At 49.2% G+C, this 20,850-nt stretch overlaps 1 protein-coding gene across 1 annotated transcript in view; it reads left to right on the top strand.

The window, feature by feature from the left end:
* myom3 (myomesin 3) overlaps positions 1-20,850 on the top strand; it is a 175,781-nt gene that overhangs the window by 63,306 nt on the left and 91,625 nt on the right. Inside the window, exons 12-16 of the mRNA XM_038795011.1 lie at positions 1,590-1,640; positions 6,856-6,983; positions 10,013-10,196; positions 16,205-16,379; positions 18,056-18,177. Of these exons, the coding sequence (XP_038650939.1) occupies positions 1,590-1,640; positions 6,856-6,983; positions 10,013-10,196; positions 16,205-16,379; positions 18,056-18,177 (660 nt within the window). The remainder of the gene's footprint in view (positions 1-1,589; positions 1,641-6,855; positions 6,984-10,012; positions 10,197-16,204; positions 16,380-18,055; positions 18,178-20,850) is intronic.

Here is a 20,850-nt window from a genome sequence, read left to right as displayed (position 1 = left end):
CTTTTAGCTAAGATCAAACAATCAGGTGTAATGTCTGTTCTTGTCAGCCTGGATCGATGATGTCACCTTCGTGGGGCCCATGAATTGGATTCAATTTGAATTTGAGTTGGTTTTTGGAGCAAGGAGATGGATTAAAGCATTTCCCGGCCCACTCCGCACATTGACTTTGTAACTCTGAGAAAGGAATAAAACATTTTTAAACTACTACGTATTGTCATTATAATAAGTGCAATGGCATTTAAGTTGCCTACATAGGTCAAGTTGCAATCTGAGGTGCTTCAATAGAATTGTGATACATGTAATATTCACTGTATGCATTCAATATGAGTCATACAGCCTGAGGGGTTCAATACAATTCCTCCCCCCCCCCCCCCACTCCTTGCTCTATGGCTGAAAGGTCTTAGACAGTGACCTTTCCCCATTCCGTCTCTGTGGCTGCTGTCACTCATGTTGCTTTAATTATATTGAAGCAACCTGGGGCACAATCGAACAGCCACTTCGACCTGGCTTAATGACGCAATGAGCCATTTAATCTCGCAGGAGGCCACTCGCAAGAATCCGCATGCTCAGAACACCTCACAAGATCTAATGAGATCTTGGGAGCCATTGTGATCTGGATCTCGCAATCGCTGAGCAAGATCCAGATTAACATGTAATGGCTCATTTAAATTTGTCGCCGCCCAATTCTCTTGCTGCCCAGGAACAAACACCCTCGACTGGGAGACCGTGCCATGGTGCCATTTAGCACTTGTTCACACAGATATAGATGAGGCGTAATGCCGCCTGCGGGGTCTCAGAGGCCCCCGTATGGCCAGGTTCTGGACAGGGTAGTACCCTGGTATTACTGCTGGCAAGTGAGCACCTTGGCACTGCCACCCAGGCACCCTGGCAGCTGTTCCAGGGTACCTGCGTGGCAGTGCTGAGGTGCCAGGCTGGCAGTGTCAAGGTGCCCATGTGCCAGGGATCGGTCCCAGGAGTGCCCTACCCTTCAGAAGTGGGGTGAGTGGGGCCTCAAAGACCCCTTGAGAGGTAGGTTGGGGTGGTGGGGGGATCTGGAGGTCACAATGGCGATTCCAAGGGGGTTCGAGAGATCGGGCGGCATTTAAAAATGGCGGCCCGATCTCTTCCTGCACTAACGAGTTCAGAGCAAGAAGTGAGGTAAGTGCGGCTTCAGCGGGACAGGCACCAAGAAACACCCCGCTAAACACGCCCAAAACGGGACTCTGTTTTTTGGGTGTTAAATCGCGCCCACGATCCATGTGGAAAACTTGAATATCATTGCACCTTCTGTGATGGCCATTTTGAAATGTTTGTAATTTTCCTTTGGATATTTTACAAATGAAGTATATTTTTGCAACAAAACAAACTACTATATATTATTAAAATACAAAGTCAAAATGAATACACGTTCAGAAAATGCTTTTACATCTTTTCTAAAGTAACAATAGATAATCTCAATTTGAAATTATAATTTGTGTGCAGATTTCTACCTTTTTTGTGATCTATAGTCTCAGTGATGATTTACTGATGATTTTCAATTGACATAATGATGCAAATGAAATTTCTTTACTCTAATTTCTTAACTACAGATATCCAGACCGATAAAGGCAAGGTTGTGATCACTAAAGATGAGCTTGAAGGTAAATTTGAATCACTGAATCAAAGGAATTTACATGTATTTTTGAAGTTGTTCATAGTCACTGCCCAGACATTAATAGGCCAGGGACGAGATTCAGCGGACAAATGTTAATGTCCGGTTTGGCCGTGTTTGATGGGGTGTTTAGCGCCAGCTGCATTGGCGATTTCGCAGCCAGTATTCAACATCATTTAGTGCCAAAAATGTGGCGCCATGAGAATTTGGACATTCCTAGCTCCCTCACCGTCTGATTCATCAGACTTGCAGCTCAGCTGCTCACCACTAACAAGGGGGAGCTGTGTTTAAACCCTCCCTCACCACTCACTCCCAGTCAACACACAAGCATAGCAGCATGCAGACCTGCTCCTCGCTTTGGGGATGCCGACTTCAAAAGGCTTCTCAATGCTGTGGATGAGAGTAGGGGCTCTTGTTCCCCGAGGGGGCCAGAGGACCAGCAGCAGGGTCAGCAATGTGCCTGTGAGGCAGTGGCAGCATGACAAGGAGGACCAGTGTCCAAAGTCGGAAGAGGACCAACAACCTCCATGGAGCTGCAAGGGTATGTTACCACCTCCCCCCTGGCATCAGTTCTGCCTGCCACCCCTCAAATTTCCAAATACCCCTCTCCCCCCCCCCCCCCCCCCCCCCAATCCACAGGCTGACACCTTGCACCGTCCCCACATTCGATCTTCAAGCATGTTCCTCAGAATCCCCTGGCACCCACCAGCACAACCCTTTCATGGTTAGGTTTAGTTCCCACACATACCACTTGATATAGAAACCCCCCCCCCCCCCGCCAACCCATCAAGCGTGCGGCTCACAATGCCTGCTCTTTGTCCCCGCAGGATAACATAGCCCATAATTAGTGAGAAAGGGCAAATATGGGAGGGGGGAGCAGTGCCAAAGATTCGAGTCATCACCCCCCAATGGGGAATGGGCACTGGAAATTGTGGGGTTGACTGAGGAGAGAGCAGTTACCAACATCGAGGTTGGCCTGTACCAGAGAGGTGAGGATCCACTGCCCCTTCACCCAGATGACCTGTCTCAAGTGAGTTGTTCATGTCAGACAAAATGATCCTTCCCTATCACTGGCCACATGTCCATGTCCTGCATGAACTCTATCTGATGAGACCATCCGGAGTAGTGCCCCCTGCCACCCAAACACACTATGGAGAAGAATTCCGAGGAAACCACAGGCGAGCTGTTCCGGCTATCACCTGTACCTTCCATCAGTGCAGAGACACACATCCCAGTGGATGACATCAATGGGCAGGCTTTGAGGGCACAAACTGGTGATCCCCACACATTTGCTCTGCACATCAGGTGGAGGCAGGAACACCAAGGAGGTAGATGTCGGAGGTCTGCTGGATCTCATGACTCAGCTGGGTCCTAGCCAGATGTCGAGCCGCTGGACAAGGTTCACCCAGAGCTGATGCAGATGTTAGGACAGAGCCATAGGATTCAAAAGGGAGTGTCAGCGACATTCCAACAACCGCAAGGCGGATTGGTGGAGTCCCTAAGCCTTCAGGCACAGGAGATGATGCTGACTTTGCATGGCACTGAGGCCAACACTGCTGGGGTGGCGCCCCCAGTGGAAAACCTTGGGCACAATGTCCACGTCTTAGGTGGTGGTGTCCAAGGCATGCCTGTCTGTGACAACCACAGCTGAGGTCCTTGACATCATGAACCAGTTGATGAAGGACGTGTGCCGGGCACAGGTGGACATTGCCAAGTCACTGAGGAGTATCACTGAGGGTGTGAGCACATGGTGCAGACAATGGGGAGCCTCCAGTGCCAGATGACTTAGAGGTCTCTGAAGCTCACTCCAGCTGCTCCTCCGTCCCCTGGAGCCCCCCCCCCCCCCCCCCCCCGGCACTACGGACATCATCAGGGAAGAGGAAGCAATGGAGGCCAACCCAGAGCCTGCCAGCAAGGATACTATGGCAATCTCCAGCTCTTCTGATTCCCTCCCTCCTGACACCAGCGCATCTCAAGAACAGCAGGCACAACAAGGTGGCACAGTGAAGTCAGTGACACCGGTAACTTGGCTGATGCCCTCCGGCTCCAGGCCCTCGAGAGGAAGACCGCTAAGGGCAGAAAAGATCACAGGGCGCGGAAAGTAGGGTCCTCCATCTTTGATATGCATCCTGGGGACAGACCTAGATGTAGTACTAGACAACGAAAGACCAGCAACAGTGAGGAGCACTGAGTAGGCCCTGGTGAGGTCACTATCTGAAGAGTGGGGAAATGGAAATCTGTCACATTAAAACATGTCACACCTGATACAGGTAAAGCCTCGGTCACGTTAATCTTCACAGTAGGCCTGCCCACACGCCCAACCCCTACCCTCCGAGCTCAGTGGTCCAAGATCAACAGCCCCTGATGCAAATCTCATTTAGAGGATACAGGTGAATGCGCTGTCAGAAAAAAGACAGGAGCCAAGCTTTATCAGATCCTGATGAGCACCAGTGCTTTCTTCACAGTAAATGATCATCACTCTCCAATAGAGGAGGAATTTCTGGAATATTTACAGGATGGTTTTCTGGACCAATTCATTGAGGAACCAACAAGGGAATAAGTCATCTTGTGCTGGATATTGTGCAATGAGAAAGGATTAGTTGGCAATCTAGTTGTGAGAGAGCCCTTGGGGATGAGTGACCATAATATGATGGAATTCTTTATCAAAGTAGATGGTGAGATCGTTGATTCTGAGACCAGGATCCTGAATCTCAATAAAGGTAACTATGATGGTGTGAGGCATGAGTTGGCTATGATGGACTGAGAAACATTACTGAAAGGAAGGACCGTAGACAGGCAATGCCAGGCATTCAAGGAATGATAAGGAGAACTTCAAAAGTTGTTTATTCCTGTTTGGCGCAAGAGTAGAAAGGGAACTGTGGCCAAACCATGGCTTACAAGGGAAATTAGAGATAGTACTAGATTCAAATAAGAAGCATACAAATTAGCAAGAAAAGCAATAGACCTGAGGATTGGGAAAGATGAGTCATATCCACAGAAACCAAGGGAAAGGAGTACTAATGGCAGTCCCCAGAAAGAACAAAAGGTGTGAAAAGCCAAACAGCGGAGAATAAAGGGATTAAGGGTTAAGATGTTCGGGCCGGAAAGTGGAGCTGAGTCCACAAAAGATCAGCCATGATCTCATTGAATGGCAGAGCAGGCTCGAGGGGCCAGATGGCCTACTCCTGCTCCTAGTTCTTATGTTCTTAACTAAAATTAGAGGATAAGCTGTGACAGATGTAGATGTGGGAGGAGGGGGGACATGAGTGGGAGAGAGGGGAAGGGAGAAGCAAAGGGGAGGAAAGGTAAGGAAAGGGGGGATAAGATATACTGTATCACAGCCACCGGGAGCAGTTGTCCTACTCCTCCATGGGTTGCCATGACGGCAAGTTGGGACGGAATCTTCTGCAGCATATGCTGTCCGTCAGCTCATGGAAGGACCAGCGATGCTAGTAAACCTTGGGCCATCGCTAGCATCCCCTTCTGGCCTCCTCATCCTGATAGGTGTCCGGGTCTTCAGGGTGTGTGGTGGCCCCCTGCACATAGGGTGCTGCCTCCAACCTCTCTTGGTGTTGTCACCTTCTAAGGTATCTACCTGCCTCGGTTGCCACGAGCACAGCAAGGGCAGCCTCTGTGGGATCCACACCAGCAAACATTTTTTTATCTGGAAGGAATTAAAAAAGGAGAGAGACTGACAATCAGTTAGAGCTTTCATATCCCGGGGCCCTCAAATCCCCCAAGCCTCCCCCACCCTTACCATGACTGTCCCGCCTTCTCTCAGAGTGCCATCCAGCAAGCCAGTTGTGCTGACAAACCTTGCTCTGTTCATTAATCCCCGGCCACATCTGGAGCCCCTAGGCCCCAGACCTCTACCAAGAACATTAGGGAGGCCATGCTTAGCTATCTTTCACTCGTCCAGACGTTTAACCTTTAGCCACGAGAGAGTCATCAGTGGTAAAGCACAGCTCTTTAGTGTTTGATTGTTAGCAGCTGCCTCTATGGTGCTGTTACTTATCGAGAACAGGCACATTTCAGGCATCCAAGGTTTGCTGGACATGCAGTGCGCTAATCATCCTCCGAGACATGGCACCTGTGCCTTCGAGAAGGCACGTGAGAGTTCAGGAGTGTGAAGTTCCATCACAGCTAACAAGGCTAATTCCTCTTTTGATATAGCCTTCAGCTGCGAAGCTGGAGGCTGCTCACAGTCAAAGGGGGTGAAAATGACTTTCAGGATAGAAGCCACAGCTCTGTCCTGTAAGAGTTTGGTAGGACAGACAGGCTGCAGCTGTGGTTTCCCATGTTATGGGTCTCCACAATATTTAAAGATGGCTTGAAGGCCTCACAGATGCAAAGTCCCTCAATCCCCCGGCTCAGGGCTAACCCACGGTCGGGAATGCTTCAGCCGCCCCGTCCAAACCCAACCACCCTGAAGGTTGGGCGTGAATGGGCGTGAATCTCGATTTTGCCCTCTCCCACTATTCATCCGGCCTGCCTCGATCTACATCGGGCACAACGCTATTGCTGAATCATGCGCCATATTTGTAAAACCTGTCGGAATCTATTAAATTAGTGCAATGATCTGTTGGATGGAATGTTAAACTAAGACCCCCATCTGGTGTCTCACTTGAATGTAGAAGATCCTATGACACTGTTTTGAAAAGGTCCCAGGGACCTTTTTCTGAAAGTGTATCCAACCAATATTTATCCCTTAATCAACATCACAAAAAAAACGGTTATCTCATGAACATCCTCACACAGCTGTTTGTGGGAGCCTCCTGTGCATGTCTCCGAGATCATGCCAGTGGGATCCTCCTGTGCATGTCTCCTATAGCATGTCAGTCACTATAATTCAAAATAGACCATTGGCTGTAATGCATTTTGGGTTGTCCTGAAGCTTTGAAAGGTTTGATATAAATACAAATCGTTGGTTACGAAGATCAGGCTGACAAATCTATCAGATTATCACTTTATCCCATCTGTTTAAGGGGCTCAGTGGGCTAGGGTCAGAAGCATCGTCCACTATCCTGCCTGCCGCCGGTAAGAATACCATCCTCGCCGATTATACGCACTCCAGCCTCCCAGCATGCTGTCTGTGGCCTCGTAGAATCTCAGCCATGGTTACTTGTCACTGAAGTTTTACAGCTTTGAAAGTTAGAGTTGAAACATCTACAAAGTGCGGATAAACTAAACCTTATCTGTTCCAGGAAATATTCGCATCCCACTTCCTCCAACCTATATTCATGTCATTGAAATTGGACAAACCTATGCTGCCCTCTGCTGGAATGAACCATGCCCCCGTGGGAGAGAATCACTGACGTACTATGTGGAAAAGGTGAAGTGTGAAAATAATAGGAATGTATTGCGGGAGCAGAGTTGTAGATGTGGAAAAATGAGGAACGTGCCACTGAAAGATTTTAATCTACCTGCTGATCATCTGATTACAGTAAATCGGCACCTCACATGGTTTAAAAATTATAATTCTGCTGTTGACGGAAAGGACGGCAGTTAACAGCCTTCATGTTGCAACACAACCTAACAGGAAGATCATCCACTACATCTAATTTGTAATTTCCAATAACTAAACTGCATTTATTAATCTAAGGAGCTGATTTGCCTACTCCTGCTCCTAATTCTTAAGATACAGCCAAAAATCTTCCCAATGTGTGCGAATGACAGAAAATAAGAGAGACTCCTGGTCAGCTGTGTGATGGAAAGAAAATTTGAGCCCATATCATCCGATTCATAGCTCCAAACTGCAACAAGCATGTAAAAGTATCCAGACCCCTTGCTGCTGACCTGGATATCTGGTGTGGACCAGATTGGCGCCAACAGCATGGGGTTCGTTTCACATTCCGCTTGGGTTTGTGGTCTGCCTCCTTCCACAACTTGTGATAGAGGTCATGATGCTGTGGGTGGGACTTGCCTTCAAGAATGAGATCTGCATTTACTGGTGCAGCGTACTGTCTCTTCCTGTAATCTGGTCAAATAATATGGCAGCCAGAGTATAGATTGTATTGCATTGGTGACCTTTGTTACATGGAATTACATTTAAATGGAAACATTCCATTTGGTCAAACCAGTCTATGTTGGTATTTATTCTACTCACAGTCAGTTAACCACTGGGGGTGCAGGGTCTCTGTTGGGGTTACCTGAGGGGGGGGATGGGGGGGAGTCAGTGGAGGTGTCTGATGGGGGGGGTTTGGTGGGGGGGCTTCAGATCACCGTCATATGTACGTGCTGTGGGGGGGGGGGACCCATTATTCTGGTGGCGATGGGGGGGGGGGAAGAGTGGAGGATGCCCCCACTTCTCAGCAGAGCAAGTTTTTTTGTTGTTTTGTGGAAAGTTTCTAGAATGTGCACTCTAATATGATGGGCTGTGTGAAGACTCTGTTCCATTGGATACTGCAATGTTTTTGCCTGACTCAGTGTATCAAGGTCTGGGCCTCACACACTTACAAAAAAGCTGAGGGCAGAAGTGTGTCCCGCAGTTTAACCTCAGACGTTTGGTCTCATTATGTTTAATTTTTCCTCATAAACTTGGGAGATGACACTCAGGAACAAAAAAGTTATGAACCTAAAGTGAGTTTGTCTACTGTATGTTGGGACCATTTGAACTAACTTCCGGCAATTTAAATACTTTTCATTTATTTCGATATAACTTTTTAATAATAGAAATGTGATAAATGAAGAAAATTGTTAGGTAATATGTTTTGTGTTTTGTTGTAGTGATGTTCTGAGAGCCCTGGTTTCAAATACATGCAAGCAGTATGTCGACTAAAGCTGTAATTAATGTGTTGTAAAAGTGAGATCATCATTGATTCTAACCATTTGCTTGTTTACATACAGATGGCTAATGGAATATTGTTTATAGAAAAGGGATTCCTTGGTGTGTAGATACTTTAGAGGGAGTGGTGTTTAGTCCTAGATAAGCAGGTCATGGAACATCTTAGTGGGATATAGATGGTGTAATTAGTGGGGGGAGCCTGCTCTGTCTGTGGTTCTGGAGGTTTAGCTATAAGTTTTGAAACTGACACGGCAGAAGGAGTTTCAAATTGTTCCTGAAACAATTTCTCTCCAAGGGTGGGATTCTGTGACCCACGCCGGGTTGGAGAATCGCCGGGGGTCGGCGTGAATCCCGCCCCCGCCTTCTTCCAATTCTCCCACCCCCCCCCCAAAAAAACGGCCCGGTGTGAGTCGCGCCGCCCACCTTGGAGAATGGCGGGGTCCGGCGTGACTCAATGGGCGACGGGGCTGCCCGAATTCTCTGGCCCGCGATGGGCTAAGTCCCGCCCGCCTGTAGCCAGTCCCACCGGTGTAAATCAGAGTAGGTCCCTTACCGGCGGGACCTGGCGGCGGAGGCGGGCTCCGGGGTTCCTAGGTGGTAGCGGGGCATCTGGCTCCGGGAAGTGCCCCCACGGTGGCCTGGCCCACGGTCGGTGCCCACCGATCCGCGGGTGGGCCTGTGCCGTGGGGGCACTCTATTACTCCGCATCGGCCGTTGTGGTCCTCTGCGATGGCCGATGCAGAGACGAACCCTCCCGCGCATGCGCGGGGATGGCGCCAGCACGCGCTGGTGCTCCCATGCAAACACCGACTCACGCAAGCCAGCAGAGGCCCTTCGGCGCCGATTGGCTTGGCGCCAGGCCCCTATCCCGCCAGCTGGCGGGGCGCAAACCACTTCGGGGTGGGCCTAGCCCCTTAAGGTGCGGAGGATTCCGAACGCCGGAGTGGTTCACACCACTGGACCACCCACCCCGCCTGGCGCAGGGGAATCCCGCCCCAAAGGTCTGCACAGAGAACAGCAAGTAACCCCGACTGCTGACTTTATTTATGAGTGGATTTTGAACTGTATTGGGTTGCTTTGTTGGAATATGTATCGTGGCAGGCATAGATAATGAGTTAAAGTTTTTACTTTTATTTAAGAACTCTTTAACTGTTAATAGTTTTGATGTTAATGTGGTTAATTCTGTCTTTAAATTAAAGTTTGTTTTGACATAAAAGATACTATGGGTCAGAGTCATGCTTTCCTCACAGTGAAGTAGCCTTTCCTCACAGTTTTACAAATTGAAAATTGTTTGGGGTTCTTGCCCTGCATTTTAACAAAAAATGGGGCCTGGTCCGGTATCCTCGTAGAAATAAAAGAACAAATTTTGATCAGCTCAGCTTTGCGTATTTTAGCAATGTGTCAGGTGTTGGAAATGGCTGCGTGAAAATATTAATTATTGTAATTGAAAGCAAAGTCTATAAACACTTATGCGTCACTTGGTAACCTTCAAGCAAAGACACAAATCTTTATCTTACATATAAATACCGGTCTCCAAATTCATGTCTAACCGGTATTTCAATTTTCTTTCCTTTCAGTCAGTGGCTGGGAGTGGCAGTTGGCAAAGAGCAAACCTCGAGGTTCCTGTGAACTGCCCAAGATTTGCTGTCACTGGCTTACTCAAAAACAAGTTATACCGCTTCAGAGTCCGAGCTGCCAATAAATATGGGATCAGTGAGCCATCCCAGCCTTCTGGAGCTATTTCATTTGGACAAATCCCAGGTACGATCTTACACCTGTAACGAGACTATTGATTATTCAGTCCAATGCAGAAACATACAGACCTAATCCAACTGCAATCCAGAGATGAAAATTTAGCATATTGTTCTCAGACATGAACATACTATAGAAACCCTCCTGCATGTGTAATCCAGTGATAGCAGATTAATAAACTCTTTACTTAGTTACGCACATTGTGGTCAACAGCAGGTAAACACATTTATGATTCCAGCACAAACCTATTGCAAGCTGTAAGGTTATTGTCCATTAATTCTCCAATCTTTGATCCAAACATTTATTACTCCCCAATTATCCAAGTTCTGTTAATTTGCTAAATGAGTATAGTCAAACCCCTTACAACTATATTATAATTAACACTGAGCAGTTTACAGAAATATTGATCCAGGAGTAATATTCAAGTAGAACACAATTTGAGGTTATTTAATTGCCTGTGAGTTTATCTATTCAACAGTCAAAATGTACAGAAGAGGAAAGCCTTGTGTTTGTTCCCTGGACTATGCTGAGTTAGCTCATCTCTGTCTTGGTAGTGGTGGGATAGTGTGCAGTTCATCAGGGTTGGACAGAATAGATGAGTAGCTCCTGATATTAATCAGGGGTCTATACCACCAGATCTCAGGGACTTTCAAACCTCATTACTTTTCCACCAATCTTTTAGATTGGTCTTCACTGTCCTTTATTTAAATATTATAGTGTATTTAAATTTAGAATAGCACAATTTCCCATCCATTTGGGACAGGATCACACTGTGCATTTTGGACATTGATCTGTTCTGGAATGGTACTGAAGGAATTTGCCTGTGATGCTCAGCTCTTAAAAGTAAAATGACCGTTTAATCATTCTATTTTAGTTTCCAGTTTTACAATATGTTTCCAGCACTGGTTTTCATTAAGTTTTGGGCGTTTGTGAAAGTCACCTATGCATGGGAAAATTAACCTTTTGGAATCTGTGGGTTTTATTTGTCCTTCCAGTCAACAATGGGTGCAATTCTCCGTTTGGAAGACTAAGGGGTGAATTCTCTGCCTCCCCAGCTACTTGTCTCGGCAGCATGCCATCACTGACAGCGGAATTCTCTCTTCCCGTCGTTGGCCAATGGGATTTCCCATTGTGGCCACCCCACGCCGCCAGAAACCCTGTGGGCTGGGGTACGATGCCGGCCGAGAATTCACCCCTACGTGTTAACATCGTGACTGAATAGTGTGCGGTTCACATTCCCGTTGGGGGCGCTATTTGAGAAGCAATTCAGGACCTGCTAATTAGGCAGTACTCTGCTGGCCCGAATTCTGAGCAATTCCTGGCCTAGAGGGCATTATAACCGCTGGGGAACGGAGTTAGTGCCATAGAGCTTGGCAGCTGGAGCTGTGTTTAAACTCTCCACCAAGGTTGCCCACAGAAGGCTTGCCCCGAAGCCAGGAGTCCGAGGTGGACCCACAGATCCATTCCAGTGAGGAGTGGAGGGACATCCTCTTCCCCAGCTTGGGCTGCAGACTCAAGCCCGCCTGCCTGAACACTGCCTGGCAAATGGTGGCAGAGGCAGTCAGTGCTGCCAGTCTCACCAGGGGGAAACAGCTGCGATCCGAAGAGGTAGGGGACAGTGGGGCCTCTGCCCTGAGAGGGGTAGAGAACTGATGCACTATCAATTACGACGAGACGAGAGTAGAGTTTAATCGAGGCTTTATTAAGCAGAGATGTGTGGCCTCCTGCGGCTGCTGCCGAAATAGCTGCACCTCGGTGAGCACACACATTTATACTCCGCCTACTGGGCGGAGCCAGCCGGCAGGGATCTACCCCTGTACCTGTTATACAGGAGCCTTACCGTATTACATCTCGTATATGACATATACAACAGTGGTGACTACCACAAGAACCAGGGGGGTTTCTAAAAGCTGTGGTGCAGGTGTCTTCTTGGGGTGAGCTCTGCTGATCTTCTACTTCCTCTGCAATGGGGCAGCGCTTCTGAGGAGTGCCACCACTTGATGGACTCCTGATTGAGCTTGGCCCTTGATGACACAGCTGGAGCATGAGGGTGTCCAGAGGGGCAGCCTGGGTTGGCACCCAGAATACCAGAGGCCTTCTGAGCATTTAAAGGACACAGGCAGCACTCAGCAGTGTGAGCAGCCAGGAGCCTGTAGCACCAAAGGGGAGTGTTAAGAAGACAGATTGCAGAAATGGTGGACTGAGCTAGGCCACCCCGATTCCGAGGAGGCCACCCCAAGTTTACGGATTCAAGACCAAGTCAACCCCAGGCAGGCACCCGCCAGCAAGCACGACAGTTTTCAACGGTTTTCAAGGGCTGGGCATACAGTGTCCAACTTCCTAATCACATTTAAATGCATGCAAATACCGGCCTTGCCCCACCAAGTTGCAGAGTATGGACTTCAATTTTGGCCGGACACCCGATTGTTCACCCGATTGCGGTTCACGAATGTGGCATCGTGAGGCGGATAATGTTTATATGAGACCTAAAATTGTCTCTGTATTTATTTGCTAGTTGAAAATGAAAATCACTTATTGTCACGAGTAGGCTTCAATGAAGTTACTGTGAAAAGCCCCTAGTTGCCACATTTCGGCACCTGTCCAGGGAGGCTGGTACGGGAATCGAACCATGCTGCTGGCCTGCTTGGTAAGCCAGCAATTTAGTTTAGTGAGTTAAACCAGCCCCTACTAAAGGATGTTAACCAAATGGGTTTTTATGGTCACCATTCGGTTTTTTTATATTGAATTCAAATGTTACCATCTGCTGTGGTGGGACCCTGGTTTTCTGGATCACTCGTCCAGTAATAATACCACTATGCCACCGTCTCTAGTTGGCTGAAATTGGAAGATTTACAAGGCTTCAGAACGGGAAAAATTAAAAAAAGAGGGGTACATGAAAAAGAGGGGTCAGGAAAAAAAAGGTTAATTAAATTGCAAGTTACAGAGATTCCATTGGGTTCAAATTATTGATATGGATTGAATTGGAATAGTCACAAAAACAAATTTTAATGATCAAGTTGTTACAAGATGAACACAGTCATGTGTTGCTATAAAACAAGATGCAATGGGTGAATTCTCCGCACTGTTTTTGTTAGATGGGAAAAAGTCGGGGGGGGGGGGAGAGAATTCAATGGGAGTCCCAAAAAAACGTGCGGGATTCTCCGTTGCTCGAAGCCGATATTGGATTCAGCGATCAGGTGGAGAATCCCTGTTTGTGACCGAATCGGTTGGGGGAGGCGGGGGGAGGGGGCGCCTGTTTTCGGATGCTCTGCCCCCTCCAAAACAGCTTTTTTTTTCCAATGAAGGGGCAATTTAGCATGGCCAATTAACCTACCCTGCGCATCTTTGGGTTGTGGGGAGAATATGCAAACTCCACACGAACAGTGACCCAGTGCTTGTCAGTATAACATTGTGGGTCCAGCTCACCAGCGTGATGCCGTGAGTCCAGCTCACCAGCGTGACGCCGTGTATCCAGCTCACCAGCGTGACGTTGTGGGTCCAGCTCACCAGCGTGACGCCGTGTATCCAGCTCACCAGCGTGACGTTGTGGGTCCAGCTCACCAGCATGATGTTATGGCTCCAGCTCACCAGCGTGCAGCTGTGGGTCCAGCTCACCAGCATGATGTTGTGGGTCCAGCTCACCAGTGTGACGACGTGCATCCAGCTCACCAGTGTGACGTTGTGGGTCCAGCTCACCAGTGTGACGTTGTGGGTCCAGCTCACCAGTGTGACGTTGTGAGTCCAGCTCACCAGTGTGACGCCGTGAGACCAGCTCACCAGTGTGACGCCATGAGTCCAGCTCACCAGTGTGATGGTGTGGGTCCAGCTCACCAGTGTGACACCGTGGGTCCAGCTCACCAGTGTGACACCATGAGTCCAGCTCACCGGCGTGGCACCGTGGGTCCAGCTCACCAGCGTGACGTTGTGGGTCCAGCTCACCAGTGTGACGCCGTGGGTCCAGCTCACCAGCGTGACGTTGTGGGTCCAGCTCACCAGTGTGACACCATGAGTCCAGCTCACCGGCGTGGCACCGTGGGTCCAGGTCACCAGTGTGACGGTGTGGGTTCAGCTCACCAGTGTGACACCGTGGGTCCAGCTCACCAGTGTGACGTTGTGGGTCCAGCTCACCAGTGTGACACCATGAGTCCAGCTCACCAGCGTGACGTTGTGGGTCCAGCTCACCAGTGTGACGCCGTGTATCCAGCTCACCAGCGTGACGTTGTGGGTCCAGCTCACCAGCATGATGTTGTGGCTCCAGCTCACCAGGGTGACGCTGTGGGTCCAGCTCACCAGCATGATGTTGTGGGTCCAGCTCACCAGTGTGACGACGTGCATCCAGCTCACCAGTGTGACGTTGTGGGTCCAGCTCACCAGCGTGACGTTGTGGGTCCAGCTCACCAGCGTGACGTTGTGGCTCCAGCTCACCAGTGTGATGCCGTGGGTCCAGCTCACCAGCGTGGCACCGTGGGTCCAGCTCACTAGCGTGACGCTGTGGGTCCTGTCTACAGGATTCTTTTAGACTTTCTGTCAGAAAATATGGCAGAAAAGACAGCAGTGCAGTTGGGGGGTGGGGGGGGGGGGGGGGGGGGGGGGGGGGGGGGGGGGGGGGGGCTGCACCCTGCTTTTCCCACCTGAGTTGTCACAAAATGAGAAAATTCCGCCCAAGAATGTCAAATTTCAAAGGCAGCAATAACTCCCACAATAATTAAAGCCAAGGTAAGGACACGAGTAGGCGACACTGCAGGAATCCACTGCAGAGCTGTGTCAGCTCTTGTAAATTCAGCTAACCAGAAGGAGAGAGTGTCAGTAGCAATCAGGGTCACCTCCTCTCTCTTGTTGAATAAAAATTCAAAATGCTGGAAATACTCGGCAAGTCAAGCTGCATCTGTGGAGAGAAGCAGAGTTAATTTTTCAGGTCAATGACGCCTCATCGGAAATGAGGTAAGACAGAAATGTAATTGTACGCAGCAGTGTGCCCATCCAGCAATTAGGTTCCTGTGCTTGAAGTGTACCACTTGGTGCTTCTCGCCTGGAACTCGCTGGTGCTACCTCATTATTATCTGCACCCTCCAGGATGTGGGTAAGTGTGTGGGTATTTGATCAGAGAGGCAGGTGCAATAGCTTCCGTCTTGTTTTTGTAGTGCTGGCGGCCTGCTCTGCCAGGGTTACAATGAAATACCAAGTACAAAGACACACATCCACTTTATGCAGGAACATCACCAGAAAGGTACAAGAAATGATGGGAAAACTCAGCAGGTCAGGAAGCATTGATGGAGCGAAACAGAGTTAATGCTTCAGGTCGATGGCCTTTCGTCAGAACTGAACTCTCTCCACAGATGCTGTCAGACCTGCTGAGCTATTCCAGCATTATCGGTTTTTATTTCACATTTCCAGCATCTGCAGCATTTTGCTTTTGTATCAGGGTCTGGTGTGCCGCTGCTTCACTTCTTGTTGATAGAGTCTGTTCCTTGCCTTGCCTCCTGTTCTTTTGCCTCTCTTTGGTTCTTGTCACCTTATTTCCTCAGATAGCCTTTGGAAAAGCTTAAAATGTATTTAATATATTTGCAGCTTTTGGGAAGAAAAATTGTCCCCATATATAAACATTAGGTGTTTTCATCCTTGTAAATATTTTCTGTTAATGACTTACGCAGTTACTTCCTCCATCTGCCTTTGGGAAATTCCCATCCTTAGCCCCCAATACTGGCATCTTGCCATGCATGGCTAATTAAGACTGACCTGGGTGCTAAACCTGAACATCGGTCCTATCATTTCGCCAAGCGGCCCAAACATTTTCAAATTTCTTTTAATTCCTGTTTTGAGTTATGGATGCTTGCTGCCTGCCCTCAGTTGTAAAGGAAGGAGTGAAGCACAGAAGGGACGCCCACCATCTTCAAACCCACCAGCAAATCCCAGTATTATCAGGCCACGGACAGATCAATCTCCTTCCAGCATTCTAGCTCAGATTGAGCCTGGAATCAGCGGATAATTACTGTGTCAATTATTTTTCTCTTACTCAGCTGCACCTTCCCCACCATATGACATTGTACCTGTCAGAAACACGAGGAAGTCAGTGATGGTCCTGTGGAAAGAGCCTGAAAGTGAAACCGAACTCCTAGGTTTCTACGTTTACGCTTGTGAGGTTGGGACAAACAATTGGGAAACGTGTAACAATAAACCTGTGACTTCAAAGAGGTGAGAAGACATTCATCTTGCTAGAATAAAACCTCGATGAGCAATATAAGATTGTTTCTGAATAATGACTGTTCAAAAATACTTTTCATTAGCAGTACGGTGTAAAAATATATATTTACTGTCTTATTTTTCTCGCATCTCTGCATAGTTTGTGATTGTTTTTCCTTAAAGGGTGAAAAAGGAAAGGAAACCTATATCAAGCATTTTGTCATCTCCCCATGTCTCAATTAATGCTTCACATCCAGTAAAATACGTTCACTCATTGGCCAAAGCTGCTTCAGGGGTTGGTGTTAGTTTCAGTTGTATGTCAATTTCCTTGTGCCATTGAATTGAAACCATTCTGTCAGGAACCCAGTGATATCCCAACACCCGGTGCAGAAATGTTTTTTTTTAATTAAAAAGAAATAGGTATGAAATGAGCTTTGCTCACAGTTCAGTGACTGAAGTATATATATATCCCTGTGCAGCCTGCTGCTGCTGCATGAAAAATGGATGGTACCAGGTTCTGTTCCTGGTCTGGGGCGGCATTCTCCCCTACCCGGCGTGACGGAGGGTCCCGGAGTAGGGGAGTGGCGCCAACCACTCAGGGGTCGCGCCTCCCCAAAGGTGGAGAATTCTCCCCACCTTTGGGGGCTAGCCCCGCGCCGGAGCGGTTGGCACCAGAAGACTGGCGCAAAAAACCGGCGCCCCCGGCAGCGGGGCTGGCCGAAAGGCTTTCGCCGGTCCGCGCATGTGCCGGCAGTGACGTCAGCGGCAGCGGGCCGCTGACATCACTGCCGGCGCATGCGCAATGTGGGGTTCTCTTCCGCTTCTGCCATGGCAGCCGCGGAAGGAGAAATAGTGCACCCAGGGCACTGGCCCGGAGCCTGAGCGGGGGGCCCCGATCGCGGGCCAGGCCACCGTGGGGGCACCCCCGGGGGTTCGATCGCCCCCCGCCCCCCCCCCCCCCCCCAGGATCCCGGGGCCCGCTCGCGCCGCTGATCCCGCCGTTCCAGAGGTGGTTCAAACCTCGGCGGCGGGAGAGGTCTCCCAGCGGCGGGACTTCGGCCCATCCGGGCCGGAGAATCACCGCAGGGGCCTCTCCGATCGGAGTGGCGAGATTCCGCCGCCGCCACTTCCCGGGTGGCGGAGAATCTCTGCCACGGCGGGGGCGGGATTTTCGGCGGCCCCAGGCGATTCTCCGACCCTGCTGGGGGTCGGAGAATTTCGCCCCTTCTCTATTAGCTAATCTCCTTTGGAGCTGTAGTCGAATTCCACAATTACCCAGCGAGCTTTTGGACTTGGGGGAGGAAAGAGAAAAAGCCGGGGGAGGGCGAGGAGGAGTGGAGGGGGGGGGGGGGGGGGGGGGGGTCACCATACAAAGACTCTGGCGTGAAGTTCAAATATGTGGTTGTCGGGTGTTCATAGGACAGCCTTGACTGCAATGCTTACCCATTGACCAAATGCTGACGTTCACTCGCTTAATTGCCATGTGAAGAATGGAGCCTTGGTTGAGGTATTGTAGAGCAGTGAAAGTAAGGGGAGGAATGGGTGAGTGGAAGAGATAGAGGATTAGAGACAAAGAATACATGGGTTGATTTGATTGCTGTTTAGTGGTTTACTCTACCATGACAGTACTGCATGAGGCAGATACCAGAATTAAACTCATTACAGTTGTGTCTGTTTCCATTTGCTAGTATTGAAGTTCATGGCCTCACTCCTGGAAAGAAATACGTATTTCGAGTGAAATCTGTCAATCCAGCCGGGCTCAGTGAATATTCTGCTGAATCAATGCCAATCGTGGTGAACAATGCCATCTGTGAGTGTGTAATTCCAGCTTTGGAAAAGAATTGATTTCCAGAGAATAATGTGTTAGTCAATTTTAGTCATTATAGTATTCAGCTTAAATTTCCAAATATGGAACAACATTTGGCACATTCAAGTACCAAAAACATTTTGAATCATACTCTGTAGAATTCAATAAATAGACCATAGTGCCAACTGGGTGTAATTTTTTAGTCTCTATAAGAAAATATAAAATAAATCATCAGTGTTTTTAAAACTTCAGCTTCAGAGTTTAGTTATCAGAATAGCTTGTTTTATAAAATCCATGAAGTATGTTAGACAATGGCGTGGAAAAATACTTGAGTGTTGTGAGGAGATAACGGTAGCACAGTGGTTAGCACAGTTGCTTCACAGCTCCAGGGCCTCAGGTTCGATTCCCGGCTTGGGTCACTGTCTGTGCAGAGTCTGCACGTTCTCCCCGTGTCTGCGTGGGTTTCTTCCGGGTGCTCCGGTTTCCTCCCACGGTCCAAGTTAGGTAGATTGGCCATGCTAAATTGCCCTTAGTGTCCCAAGAGGTGAGGTGGGATTACTGGGTTATGGGGATAGGGTGAAGGCGTGGGCTTAAATAGGTGCTGTTTCCAAGAGCTGGTGCAGATTTGATGGGCCGAATGGCCTCCTTCTGCACTGTAAATTCTATGATTCTATGATAATGGACGGAGAAGTTCATGCAACTTAACACCTAAAATTTAAGATATTTGCTTGTTTTAAGAAACATTAGCTATTGTACAACAGGAATATTCTGCACAATTTGCAATAGGTTTATCTAGCTATCATGACACCAAACCAGACCCCAACAGTTGCTAGGATACCAAACAGAAACCCCAATATTTTATTTAGTTTTGTCAGACTGTGAGGAAAATATATTCCTCACAGTGATTTCACACAAATAGGGATATCATATATTAAAACAAACTTCATTACTAACACAGTATTAATAACTTTAACGTCATAAAGAAAATAGCTCACAATTACCAGTTAAACAATGCTCAACCATAAAATAAACCACTAAATCCTAACTGATAACTTTTATCTCCACTCAAGCAAAACCCCTCTCAGGTCTTAATCCACTTTTAGTACAGTTAGCCAACCTGGGAATACTTGCTGTAAGGAGAAATCTTGGATAAACTACTTTGAGAGAGGAAGATCTTTTGAGACTTCTTGAAAGAAAGACTCGGGACTCAGGCTGCATTCTTCAGAAACTGCTTCTCAGCTCAGCTTCCAGCCAAAACTAAACTCTGCCAGCCTGTTAGATACCTGGTACAGCCCGTGCTCCTCCTATTGACTCTATTATTTTACTAAAGCTAAACACAATGGGCTGAAATCTCCGTTTCACGACACCGAAAGCGCATGTCATGATCAGGCAGAGAATCCCACGTAAAGCAAAAGTCAAGCTTGGAGCCCGGCATCGATTCCAGCACCATGCTCTGGTCACGACCTGGTGCCGAAATTGAGGTTTGTGCCTTGTTCTGGTGGGTCCACGCAAAACCATCATTTACATGAATTTAAATCTACTGGTGGGGTTGGACATATTCAGTGGGGTTCTCCTTTTATGAGACCATGGGCGGAATTCTCCGCTCTCGCGATAAATCGGGAAGGCCTCGGCGGCCGCTCCTTGCACCTAATGCACCCCCACCCGGGGGGCTAGGAGCAGCGCTCCGTAACTCTCGGCCGCCGGGCCTTGACGCTTGCGTCAAGGCGGTGCGCCGAGAATGACGCGATGGCTGCGCCTATGTGACGTCAGGCGCGCATGCGCATGCGCGGCTGACGTCATGACGGCTGACGGCTCCAACCTGCGCATGCGCGGTTGCCATCTTCCCTTCCGCTTCCCCGCAAGACGTGGCGGCTTGATCTTGCAGGCGGCGGAGGGGAAAGAGTGCGTCGCTTTGAGACGCCGGCCCGACGATCGGTGGGCACTGATCGCGGGCCAGTCCCCTCCCGAGCACGGCCGTGGTGCTCACTCCCCTCTCCGCCCCCCACAAGCTTCAAACGAGCATTTGGTGCCCATGTTCACGACGGCAGCGACCAGGTGTGGTTGCCGCCGTCGTGAACCGGTCGGGAACGGCAGGCCGCTCGGTCCATCCGGGCCGGAGAATCGCTGGTCGCCGTGAAAAGCGGCGAGCGGCGATTCTTCTGAGCAGGGGGGGGGGAGAATCACCGGGGGCGCCAGGGGGGCGTGTCGTGAGTCGCCCAGCCCTCCCGCAACTCCCACCCGGTGTGGGGAGCGGAGAATCGCGCCCCATGTGTTGACGCCAGCGCAGAATTCATGGACTTTCACGGCAGCAAAAATGGCGCCACACCTGGACCAATTCCACTACTGTTAAGGGGCTAGCACCGGCCACACGTGGAACACACTCGATTCCACTGAAAAATGGTGCGGCATACACTGGGTCCGTGATTAACACTTGGGAGGCTGACAAGTTGCAGCCGCATATACACATTATAATCCCCACGCACACTGATCCCAGCCAACTACATGACACTGGTTGTGCTGAAACACACCCATACAGCTGATGGGTTGGCTGGGGCCAGAGGGCACCTAGGGAAGTGCCCTGGGGGACACCTATACAACCCATTGGCCTGAGTTCACAGTGGGCTGTTAGCGGCGTGCGCAGCTGCATGGCTGCCTTGCCAGCTACAGCAAAAGTGT

The sequence above is a fragment of the Scyliorhinus canicula genome, chromosome 1 (genome assembly GCF_902713615.1).
Source record: "Scyliorhinus canicula chromosome 1, sScyCan1.1, whole genome shotgun sequence".
Classification (NCBI taxonomy): domain Eukaryota; kingdom Metazoa; phylum Chordata; class Chondrichthyes; order Carcharhiniformes; family Scyliorhinidae; genus Scyliorhinus; species Scyliorhinus canicula.
The sequence above is the reverse complement of the archived record's forward strand: the minus strand, read 5'-3'. Positions and strand labels throughout refer to the sequence as shown.